The following is a 12329-nucleotide window of genomic DNA, read 5'->3' on the forward strand; positions in this document are numbered from 1 at the left end:
TGCTGTATTATGGGCACGTGAAGGACAAAGCACTGAGTGCATGTGAGATGCTTGAATATGTGCCATTGCTCTTTTGTAAATGCCTCTACGTGCAGATAATAGCTTTTTTGCTTCTTTGTGTACATTTTGTGTAATGACTGTCTTTTAAGAGGTGAATTAAGTTACTAAATACCTGCTGAAGGCCCAAGTCTGAAACTCACTGTCAACACTAATCATCAGTATTTTTGCCCTCTACAAAGTCCTTGCAAACCGAATCAAGGGCAACTTCATTGTTTTTGAAGGCAATGTACTGAAGTAAAAAGGAGAAAAAAGCAATAGACTCATGATTAATTATTTACTGTATACATTCAAGGTGAATGGATCACGCTGCATTTGCCATTAAATATATTTAAATATAAGACCTCATGCATTGTTCTTTGTAAAAAAAAAAAAAAAAAAAAAAAACACATACAGATCATTAGCAAGAGGCTAACCAGCATGAAAAGCATAAATCGGCTTTCACTTCCAGCTAAGCAAACCGTAAACATCAAAAGTGATACATTTTCATTGAAGTTAACGACGGCAAAGGAGGTCAACAAATGTAATGTTCCACCAAAGAGCTAGCGGACAGTCAGACCCTGTTGCACTTCCAGTTGGGAACACAAACCAAATTGCAGCTCGTCAACGGAATTCACTTCTTTGATATTAGTTGAGAATGATGACTCAACAGTGCCTCTGCTGGTTGTTTTAATTATTTATGCATCCTATGGGTACATTTGCCATTTTAAGTATTTATGCTTCCTATCAACCAATGGTCGGCTTTGGAACGTAAACGTTGAAGCATATGACTTTTCATTTTTTTCTGACAAGTACATACTACATACAGTATGTACCTCAATATTCCTGACAAAGATGTGTACTGTGCAAGATCATGCTTCTCGTTGCATTGTGGGTGCGCACCTAAACTCCAGGACTGAACATGCACAGTTGAAATGACAGGCATCACGAGTGTTTTTACTTAGTTTTGAGTTACGCACAATTTCGCCTTCAGTCTTTTTCAAAGCGGCTGATCCAAGATGGAAAGCAGACGACAGTCGGAAATAAATTGATCGATGCATGCTTTCCAGGTAGGGCTGAACGATTTGGGAGATTAACTGAATTGCAGACCGTTTGCGCGAGTCGCCAAGCGTCACCGAGACAATTGCCATGTGATCATGTTAGCGCAGAGGTTAAATAATTCATGAAGTATTCCCCGGGGCGTGAGCAGGTGCATCACCTCTTTGATGGGTTCAATGCCAAGGATCAATTTCATGTATAGGAACAATTAGAGTATCAGTCAACACCAACAAATTGAAAGTCTTGAACATTAAGAGATCGAGAGATTCAAGTTATTCTTGATAATGCAAAAGCTTTGAACGAAAGTAATCCCATTTTGTTTACTTGACAATTCCACCAATACACCTTCATAATGTCAATGGCAATCTACAATTCTGTTAATGTTTAAATACTGAACACGACTGATACTATATGTGGTATAACAAAAGGCTTATTTTTTCCTCTACTTCTATGTGATGGTTATTCTTCTATTCTTTTAGTCAGCCTAAGAATTATTTTTCCAGTGAGCGGATAACAGCCCAGAACCTTTTGAAAGCAATTACTCAATTATTTGAGATATATTTAACTAATGATTTTAATGTGACTGTAAAATGCAAACGTTAATTCCCTATTATGCTGCGCTCATGGCCGAATTCTATGCGTAACGATGCCTTTGGCTATTGTGGAGACGAGACTTACACAAGATGAGGCAATGGAAAAAAAACGGATCTCTTCCGTCCTGTAAACAATTCTGAAATGCCGGAAAAGAGAAAGAAAAAATTTCATCTGTTGAGCAAAGTTCAGTTTGTGCTAGCTGTGTTCCCCCCAATAAACAAACCCTCTTTAATATGTCAATCTTTGCCACTTTCACACCTATCCGCAGTTGCGTGGCAATCTCAGCAGACTACGGCCACCAACAGCATGTACAACCCAAGTGAATGTGCAATTTTTATCTCTTTAATCATTTTATGATGTAATCACAAATGCAAGTAATCGTTCAGCCCTAGTCCCAGCTAGTCTCTTTACAGAGAAGAGACTGCATACGGATGTTGTTTCTCATTTGCGTATATGGATCAGATGACAACAGTTCCTGGCAGGAGAGGCTAAGATCCTCTTCCAAAAGCTCCCAAGTCAGGTGGAACATTCATGTTCAGCATTGTGATGAGGTAAAATCACAGAAGACCGACAGCACACCCAACGTCCGTTTCCAAAGTCAGCGGGCTGCGTTGACATCCCGGTTGACGTTGTGTAGGGCTTGGTGGCGCTGGTGCCGGTGAAGGTGGATGGCGTTGGCGTCCGGGACGCCGACGGGCTCAAAGGCGTTCGCCACCAGAGGCATAAACTGTCGGAATATGCTGACGCTGCCGTGCCAGAATGTAGGCTGAGGCAGCCGGCCCGCGACGCTCCAGGTGCGAGTGGCCGGGTCGTACGCTTCCACTACGTCCGACAGCTCAAACGTGTTGTCGTAACCGCCCGATACGTACAGTTTGCCGCCCAGTGCTGCCACGCTGCCTCCGACGTGGACCTGATAGGAGAAAGATGCAGTTACTGTTCAGCAACGGCACAAGAAATACGTGTCAAAAGATGGTAGCCAGTCATGAATTATTTCATTTAAAAAAAAAAAAGAATGCAAAGTGTGTTTGGAAAGATCTTATGGGAGCATGACAGAAGGAATTTGAACATTGAATGAAGCGTTGTAGAGAAATTGCAGCTTTGTTTGGAGAAGAACTGTATTTTTGAGGAAATGTTTTTTTATGAACACAAATTCTGTTAAAAGACAAACACCTTCAAATTAGCGTAAACTGATACAACCATAATTTCTCAACATTCTCCTCGCTTCTTCCATTTCATATTTTACTCGGGAATCCTCTTCTCAGACTGGCTCATTTAAAAAACACCAAAAACCTCATAAGGGCAGGTTGTGATTCCGAGACGTCAACAGATCCAAATCTGACACTTCAACCAGCACATTTGCAAGATTATCGGTGAGAAGTTGTTTTTTGTGAATGTATTTGTTATGAGGTATTTTAATAGCCGTTGAAATGCTCAATTACTAGAAAATTCTAAAAACATGCCTGTCATGTTTTGTACCAGTGGTGCTGAGAAGGAAAACTAGAAATAACAGTAAGGTTGTAGCAGGCACTCACTGAGTAAAAGACTTTTCGTCAGTTGAGACTCTGGGAAACTGGCAAACTAACTGAATCATCAATCTTTCCCAAAAAAAATGACTTGCATTGAATGAGAGTCCGCGGTAGTAAGAACCTGCTAAGAACGATACAGTGTCTCATCTCCCCCGCTGCTGGCATGTATTGCCACACGCGTGTTGTCTCAACAAATATGTTCCCCTGACTATTATACGCTTGCTTGAATACAACCAGCGAAAGCAAACACACTTATGGATGCAGTTATCCTTGATAAACCATATATATTTTTCCTCATCAGCACCACAGTTACACTTTTTACTCTGAAAAGTAGAGCTTTGTCCCCTAACTGCCAATTTGCACTCGTCAAATTTGTTGCTACATCACTAATAACTGCTTCTTGAGAAATATACAAACCTGGTTCATAGGACTAATCTTATCCCATTCGTTCTTCGAGGGGTTGTACACGTCAACCTCGGCGGAGTCATCCCTGCAGAAATGCACGGGTCAAATGCGGCACACCCAACAGGTTGTACATAAATGTGGAAAAATTCCGTGCACGCGCAAAAATGAGTTTTTCTCCGCACCTCACAAAGAAGATGAGGCCATTTAGGGTCACTGTTTTGGGGGTGAAGGACCACGGCGGCAGCTGTCCACAGTTGACCATGGACCAACGTTTGCTATCCGGCTCGTAGCTTTGGACAGCCATGGTGTCCTCCCCAGCGAGGCAGCCGATGGCGTAGAGGCGTCCGTTGCACGTGGTGGTGGAGCAGTTGTCCATGGCGCGCAGCATCGGCGGCAAGGCCTCCCAGCAGTCCAGCGTGTGGTCGTAGCGCTCGGTGCTGTCCGACGCCACCACGTACAGCTGACCTTTCAGCACGCATGAGCTGTGGTACTCGCGCGCTTTCAGCATGGGCGACACCTCAGTCCATTCGTTGACGCTGGACTTGTAGCGCCACACGCCGTCGTACAGACGGGAGCCGTCGGAGCCACCTAGCGGAGAACAAAATCATGCATGGCGTGTCACTCTGAAGCTGGTCATCCGTCCACGTGGGTATTCCACATGGATGGTGTTTAAATGTTTGCCTCTGCTGTTTGCTACATTGCTTTCAAATTTCTCAAAATATACGACTGCCAAAAATGTGTGGCTTTTCTTATTAGTCATTACGTGCCATAAACTGATTTGCATTGTCTGCTCAGAGTTAACAAAACATAATCCAGACTTCAGTCGATTGCCGCAGACTTGGTTCTTGAGTTTGGCAGAGAGCTTTGTTATGGCTCGCTACATTGGCATCTTTGTTGCTATCTTTAGCTGCAGAAGTGGTTGCAGTTGGGTCCTTTGTATTTATGTGGCGGACTAAACTTAAGCGGTTTCTAAGAACTCTTAGGTTGCCATTGGGGTTTTTTGTTTTTTTAAGTTAGTTTTAGAGTTCATCAGACCAACAACTCTCACGCACTCTTCCATTTCACGTCCTCTTTCTGCTCCTAAACTTGACCCAAGAGCCTATCAGTTAATGGCAAAAACAGTAACACCCTATCAGTGCCCAACCCAAGGTGATTGATCTTGATTTCCTACCCCTAACAACTCAAACACGAGAAGCTTGATCTATGAAAATTGATCTATTCAGCATTTAAAAAAAAGCTGAAATTTAGAGATTAAAAAGATTTAAACAACTCTAAATATGTCCGTGACTAATGATAACTATTAATCTAGAATCCCTGATTATATTATTACATAATGGTTAAGTGCTACTTGCATGTGTCATGAGTGCTTGTTGTTAACAAGGTTTGACCAGAGCCAATCGTTCAAGCCTATTGCAATTTAGTTTGAAATTTGATCAAAAGAGAGGTCAGCTAAAACCACAGATTAAATTGTGCTTTGGTCTCAGCGGTTTCGCTGCACCGAATTACATAAATGTAGTATTTCTTAGCAGTTGCTTGGTTTGAACCGTGTCATCTACAGTAGTTCCATTTAACTTGCATTTTCTGCTTCAAAAACTCCGCCAATGGAAAAGACAAACATGATGCACCAACTCTTACCAGTGACATACATATCGTTCCCGAGGGCAGCTATGCTGTAGCCCCCTCCGAGGTGGTCCGGGAACTCAGCGAGGTAGCGCCACTGGCCAGTTTGCGGGTTGAAACAGTCGACGGTGACCAGCTCGTCACAGTCCTGGTCGCAACCTCCCACCACCACCAGGATCTCGGCCAGTCCGGTGGACGGCCGAGGCCGCATGCGGCGGCAGGGTCTGTCGTGGCGGTCGTACTCGCACGACTGGAAGCTGCGAGCCTCGTTCACCATACGGAGGCAGGCGGGCGAGAGGTACACGAGGGGGTCGCTCTCAACGTGGGCCAGAAGAAAGAACCTCCTGACAAAAGGGAGTCGGACCTGCTGGAGGAGCTCGGGCCAGTAGTGCAGTCTTCGCTGGAGGTCGGCCTTCACCCAGCGCACCGCGATCTGATACACGGTCTCCTCTTTGTCTACGCATAGCTCATCATCGGACACAAACTCAAGGAGGCGCTTCCAAGGCAAACGTTCAAAGTCTGTTCCTTTGGCAAGATCCATTAGGTTTTTGAGGACAAAGCGACGTGCGCTGGCCGCCAGCTCTCTGCAAGCGTAGGCCTCTGCAAAGTCCTGGATTTCCAAGCAGTTGGAAACATCCAGTCGCTGTTCCAGAAAAGCGCAGCAGGCTTCCTTGACTGACGGGAACTGAAAGAGATCTGCCGTCTTCAGCAGAAGGTCCACATTGTCCTGCGTGACAGTGACCCGTCCTGTGTAGCAGAAGTCTACCAGCAGTCCCAAAAGCTCAGCTGAAACCTCATGTAGAACCACACGGTCCATGATGCTCTCCCGTAGCGTACCGGCGAACATCGCGCGAAAGTACGTGCTGGCGGCGGCCAGCACTGTGCGGTGGCAGTGGAACTCGCGGCCTTCTGCGCACAAAGTCACATCAAAAAACTTCCGCTCAGCACGGAGCTCGTGGATTCCTCGAAGCAGGTTGAAGGCGTGGGCCGTGTCAAAAAAGGGCAAGGTGGACGGCTGTGTCTGTAAGACGGGATTCTCCATCTCGTCTCAAAAACTTTTGCTCTGGAAGACCTTTACATCTAAAAGGAAAAGCACATTACATGACTTAAACTGCTGTACATACAACTACTCGAGTTGTAGTGAGCATTTCAAGACGCCTGCTGATACAGTCAACTAAATCAAAGTTATCTCGAAAGTTCATTCTTCTAAGGTACAAGCTCAAAAGAAAACGGTCTAGAACATTCGCCAGCTCGGACCGATATGAATAGCGCTTCCTAAAGACAGGCGGCTCACTTGTGTGCCGAGGCTATAAATACACCGACGGTGTCCGCTTCCACTGAAAGGGGGAGTTGAATGGGGCCTTGATAGGAACACCTAGCCTGCTGTGAGGGGGGCCATGAGCCCTCCATATGCCTGTGGTGAGTTAGTTTGTATAAGACCGCACAATCCAAAACACCAACTTTCAATTCGAAAAGCTTCAGTGTCGTTTTATTACTGATTAAGCCACCTCTGCAATGACATTTGATATACAAGGATGGCACACGCAAATACGATGTACTGGACTATGATAGTACTTTTATGTTATGTTGTTTGTTTTCGTTTTGATTTGAGGTGTGTTGGGCTGCAGCTCAGTAAAAAGTGAAAACTGTCTTGTGGGAAAAATCTCAAATGCCTAAATGTTTATTATTGGTCTTTTAATTTCATTAACGCTGCTTTGTTTTAAAAAAATAAAAAACAAGGGTCTGGTATTGAGCCAAAACAACAAATGCCATGGCCTCAAACTAGGCACAGGCCAGGTGACTTATTTATCACAAATTAAAAATCCTTGTTATTGTTTGAGGATAATTTCCTCTTTAATAAAGAGAGAGGGCGGGGGGGGGGGGGGGGGGGGGGGAGCTTATAAAGGTTTGTTTAGAGGTCAAAATAAAACCTCGGGCCAAGAGACACACATTCCACTGTGGGTTTCAACAATACAGCCACACATGGAGCTTTGTGATAGATAGATATGCTATCCACAAGGGCTAACTACACCTCTATAAAAGCCAACTGACACTGCACTGTCAATATATAAAATGGTCCATGAACTGTGTGTACTGGATATGGTGTCTGAGAAAATTAAGATTTTACACGTTCTCATCTTCCTCCTATTTAACTTGCGTGGGCGTGTGTATATATTACAGATGGATTTAAAATAATATTTGTCGAGACTGTCCGACAATCATTTTGTCACACATCACTTCAAATTCTGAAAAAGGCAAATGTGGACAAAATGCGGCATTTTCTTCTGCAGGTCTGATGAAGCTATTTTGTGCGATCGCCGTGTAAATGAGGATTTACCACGGATGAACTGGTGCCGCCAAAACTCGCCATTCATATCATTTAAAATGGCATTTGTGCGACGTGCAATATAATTGGCAAAACATGAAACCTCACGTTGGACAATTGCTGAGCAATACGAGGCTGAACGACGTACCAGAAGTTACTTGAGAGATTTGTCTCCTCAGGTTTGCAGGTTGGAACATGGGCAGTAATGTATGAACGACATGGTCCAACTAAAAATCATCTTAAGAAGATGGGGACTTCTTGGCAGCCTGTCTGTGCCGTATGCAAATATACCACACCGAAGAAGACACATGATGTTTGTCACACTACTCTTCCTGAAAATAGCTTATGACAGGGTTTGTGCTGCTCTTTCAGGCAATGACGCCAGTGTGATACCAGCAGTCAGAAAATTTAGACAGCTGTAAATAGAAATCCTGTCATGAGACACCAAATCTGACGGATGTCGCGAACACCCAAATCCAGGATTTCACTTTTGGATAGTAAAGTACACGGAGTACATCTCTGATTTCAGACAAGTTGCAATTGGTTCCGATGCTTTGCGGAAACATTTTAGACATTACAGTATACAGGTTGGGGTAGACTTAATGACTCACTTGTGACTCGTATTTTTTGTTTATTCATTATTTATTATCTTTCATCATAAGATCAACAGTTATTGAACTTGAATTTATTAAAATTTGATGCAATCCTGATAGTATTGTAAGGTAAGCGAAAATGCTTCAACAATGTTGAGCCCACTTGGGCATGAAATGACAAAACAATTTTACGATGAATTAAACAGTTTGGTGGCTGTATTTCTATTCTTAATTTATGCCTGGACGTAGAATTAAACTTTTTTGATTATAAATTCCTTCTTCATATGTGCCCGTATCGAAAACGTCCCATCACAGAGTCAATGACAGATGTTTCCGTCAAATTAACTTCCTGCAGCTATCTAACCCATCCTTCCATTTTCTAGAGTTTCTAGAGTCGGTTATTCTCACAAGGGTCACAGACTTGCTGGTGCCTATCCCAGTCGGCAACGGGCCGTAGGCGGGGGACACCCTGAACTGGTTGCCAGCCAATTGCAGGGCACACAGAAATGGACAACCGTCCGCGCACCCAATCATACCTACGGACAATTTAGTATGTCCACTACACCTGCCATGCATTTTTTGGACTGTGGGAGGAAGTCGGAGTGCCCGGAGGGAGCCCACGAGAGCTTGCGGAGAACATGCAAACTCCACACAGGAAGACCGGAGCCAGCTGGATTTAAACCCAGGTCCCTTAAACTGTGAGGCGGAAATGCTATTCACTGCTACACCTAGCCGCCCGCTATCTAACCCTTCGGCTGAAAATGCAAAATATGTGACCAGGCATAAGATCCACTCATATCGTTTTTTTTTGGGAAAGTCAACTTGTTCGATTGCTGGGTAGAATCAGTCCGACAGATACATTAATATTATACGCTCTATTGCATGCTGTAATCAACTGGTTCAAACCTAGTTCATTTTGCATTTATGTGACCCTGTTATAAAAGTATCATCCAGGTTTGACAATTTCAAAAAGCAGTATTAGATCAATTGCAAATCGACGGGCATGAGAGGGACATACTCTAATAGTCATATCGCCGTACACAAGGTGACAAAAAATAAAAAAGGTGTCGGATGGGGGTGGAACTAAGCTTCATGCTGCACTGGCGACTAGCCACTCATGCAACAGCTGCAGTCCATCGCTCACCATTGGAGCGTAGCAGCGTAATGCCAAAGCATCCAGACCTGAGCCTGACCAGGCCATAAAAAGCCACATGCATCTTCAGCTCTTTACTTAATGAAGCAAATCATCACAAGGTTGTTCGGTTCATGTGGAACACTGTATTCTGTATATTATTCGATCATATTCTTTTAAAGTACCCACCAACAATGCTCAAACATACCTTCTGACATTCCAAACAAAATTTACTGGTGCAAAAAATAAAGCAAAAGACCATGACTCTGATAAGTTTCAGTGTTATCGTTTGTTTCCGTCACACGCATTTGTCGTTTTGGGAGCCAGAATTCATCTTATTCCCGAGGGCTACCGTGGGGAAATAATAGTGTGTACAACTTCTGATTTTCAACTTCTGGTTATCAATTTAGTTTGGTTACAATGGGTTTTGTTTCACAGAGCAGGTATTGCCCACACACTCCCATTTCTGAACTATTCTACAAGTCCCTTTTGCATTAAAAATGCAAATTGGGAACTTGTTGCATTTTGGCAGTTGTACTAACAAGCAGAAAAAGTTGAGTTTATCACTATACGACTAATATTTTGAACGTGCACCATGGAATAGGAGGAGACATTCCTGTTGTGGCAAACATGGTAGTTTATAGTGCAAAGCCTGATGGGGATAGGATGAAGAACACAAGAGGAATTAGACAGAGAGCCTTTGTCAACGTTGTTGGAAGTGATAAGCACAATTCACGTAAAGGCTCATGGAAATATTAAGGTGGATAAGCGTTAGTTCATAAAGTGTGAATGAAATGGAAATTGTGCCCTTCTATTTTCATGCGTAAAAAACACATGGAAACTTTCTGAGACTATAACTTGTTAGTCAGAGTTCTCATCTTGCCAACAACAAAAACAACAATAGCCAATACCTGTGTTGGCTGTGCTCAACCTCGCCGGTTAAGTGGGCTTTTGTACAGAAGCAGGTCAATTTTGACAGGATACTAACCTCTTATTCTGTGTTTTCAGTTTTGCTTTAGTAAACACACACACAGTGTGTTGTCATTCATTAAATCCCCAGTTTTGTGGAAAATACATTGCATTTTACATTGCAATGCAGTAGGTATACAATTGAAAATATCTTCATTTTTTTTCCAGAGTGGCCGACTGCAAAAGGCTTACACCTTATTTGTTTGTTACAAGCATGCAGCTACATACCAAGAGGCTGTGCTTTTTGCATTCTTGTCATTCCCCCTCTTGCAGAGAAGTCTTATGAGTTTTTCAGTCGCCTTGCATCTTCCCTCCCTTCAAGTCAAGCAACTCGAGCGCAAGTCAAGCGCAGCTCATCCAAAAATAAGAATTAAGAGACAGCAAACACTATATTGTTCAGCATAACCATGCTAAAACCGACGGAGGGGATTGATCACAACTCCGTGGTTGGTGAACAACAGCAATTTAACTCCTTGCGTTGCTTTCCCCCAACAGACTGTAAATGACGTTTTAATGTTTGTGACGTAACATGGAAAAACACCATATAGATAATTTAGTCATTGTTAAAAGTTGAACGCTGTTGAACAGTGAGTCGCGCGCGTGCGAATCCGGAGACGTCATAATTCCACCCCCAACCAAAAAAAAAAGGTTGCGGCTTTAGTCTTCGCCGTACGGAGGTTGGTGTTGAAGACCACATTTAAGGTCATCTTACCCGTTGTTGTCCGCGCCTGGACCTAATAAATATTGAGGAGTCTGCAAATAAAAGCCTTTTGAAATGGATCGGCGATGAAACTTTGATGTCTCAAACGTGTTCGGCCTCCTCCGGCGCCATGATAGTGTGAACTGAAATGCTACACGTTGCCTTCAGGTGCTGCAGGACAAACGATTACTTAAATCAACACGCAGGCAAAGAACTTATATGTGTCCTTCCTGGTACGGCTTTTCAAGAATCTACAAAAATATGCTTTGCTTAAAAAAAAAACAAGGACTGTTCGCTGTGGCAGGGATGCGTTGAAAAGTTGGGAGTTGGAACAATCGAAACGTGTTCCCCCAACACCTGGTTATACGCAATACTACCGCTCATGACCATAATATTAATAATGCTATAAAACAATCGTACAATGTAGTTGTGGTTGAGTGTACGATGGTATGTTCAATAAATGTAACGATTAAATACTGTTTACCATTCACGTAGGTGAAATATAAAACATGTAATAAAGAATAATGGGCCTGCGCTTACACATTGGCCACGTGGCCTAATGGATAAGGCGTCTGACTTCGGATCAGAAGATTGAGGGTTCGAGTCCCTTCGTGGTCATTTCTTTTGTAAACGAACGCTTTATTGGTCTTATGAAACGCTTCATTTTTGCGAATGGAAGTTGGACGGCTCTCGCAAAACACTACATGTTGACGATGTTAACTGAACAGACCGTTCACGTCATACACGGCCAACTTGGAATCCTTTGCATTGAACTGAGTGAAAGAAGCATGTCGCTACTTTATTGCCACCAGATGGAGACATTCCTCACTGTTCGTGCAGTACAGCCATTTTTATCACTGCGCAGTGAAATTGCCGACCAGTCTAAGATTAGACTCCACAACTTCATTTTGTTGTTTCTTTCTTTTTTTTTTTTTTTTTAAATATTTTTCCATTTATGGAACACGTGAACACATTACTTCCTGGTTATTAATGGAACACATAAACATATTACTTAAGGGTTATTTCATTAGGAAATAATTTAAAAGTAATTATTAATTAATCAGAGGTGTACAACTTACATATTCTTGCTGGACCGACATTTTTTCCTTTCCATCATGTTTTCAAGGCATACAAAATTCTAATCACTCCTTTGTTGGGCGACATCAGGACCTTTTTATTCTGTTCAGTCATTCATCAGGTGCTGGTCTTCTTTTGTCTGCACTCATACTAATAGTTTTTTCTGTATTAGTACTTACATTTAAAGTATTTAACACCATGTCTGTGGTTCTACAGTTAAACTGCAACTGAAACACAACACAGTAATATAAGTGTAACATGAAACAAAGGTGTTTAACCCTATGCTATAATA

The 12329-nt window shown here is 42.9% G+C and overlaps 1 protein-coding gene and 1 non-coding gene across 3 annotated transcripts; one reads left to right on the forward strand and one right to left on the reverse strand.

Moving 5' to 3' along the window:
- Positions 1 to 320: 320 nt before the first annotated feature.
- Positions 321 to 11115, reverse strand: klhl21 (kelch-like family member 21). Of its 2 annotated transcripts, none has more exons than XM_088406942.1 (5): positions 10973 to 11115; positions 5256 to 6320; positions 3803 to 4208; positions 3633 to 3705; positions 321 to 2599 (listed from the first exon to the last, which is right to left on the reverse strand). In XM_088406942.1, the coding sequence occupies exons 2-5, from the start codon at positions 6280 to 6282 to the stop codon at positions 2288 to 2290; spliced, it is 1818 nt and encodes a 605-aa protein (XP_088263068.1). In that variant the 5' UTR covers positions 6283 to 6320; positions 10973 to 11115; the 3' UTR covers positions 321 to 2287. The 2 variants fall into 2 exon arrangements, with proteins under 2 accessions (XP_088263068.1, XP_088263075.1); XM_088406949.1 differs by lacking the exon at positions 10973 to 11115 and adding an exon at positions 10489 to 10699.
- Positions 11116 to 11505: 390 nt separating this feature from the next.
- trnar-ucg (transfer RNA arginine (anticodon UCG)) lies at positions 11506 to 11578 on the forward strand. The gene has a single exon. It is a non-coding gene; the product is annotated as a tRNA-Arg (tRNA).
- The last annotated feature ends 751 nt before the right edge of the window (positions 11579 to 12329 follow it).

The sequence above is a fragment of the Hippichthys cyanospilos genome, chromosome 2 (assembly GCF_059441005.1).
Source record: "Hippichthys cyanospilos isolate Australia breed blue-spotted pipefish chromosome 2, RoL_Hcya_1.0, whole genome shotgun sequence".
In the NCBI taxonomy this organism is placed as follows: domain Eukaryota; kingdom Metazoa; phylum Chordata; class Actinopteri; order Syngnathiformes; family Syngnathidae; genus Hippichthys; species Hippichthys cyanospilos.

Bases quoted from the DNA above. Each gene is read 5' to 3' on its own strand.
- klhl21 (XM_088406942.1), bottom strand. From the start codon at position 6,282: ATGGAGAATCCCGTCTTACAGACACAGCCGTCCACCTTGCCCTTTTTT. The intron at 4,209-5,255 runs GTAAGAGTTGGT...GTTCTCCGCTAG, and splicing joins GAACGATATGTATGTCACTG to GTGGCTCCGACGGCTCCCGT. The intron at 3,706-3,802 runs GTGCGGAGAAAA...GCATTTCTGCAG, and splicing joins GGCCTCATCTTCTTTGTGAG to GGATGACTCCGCCGAGGTTG.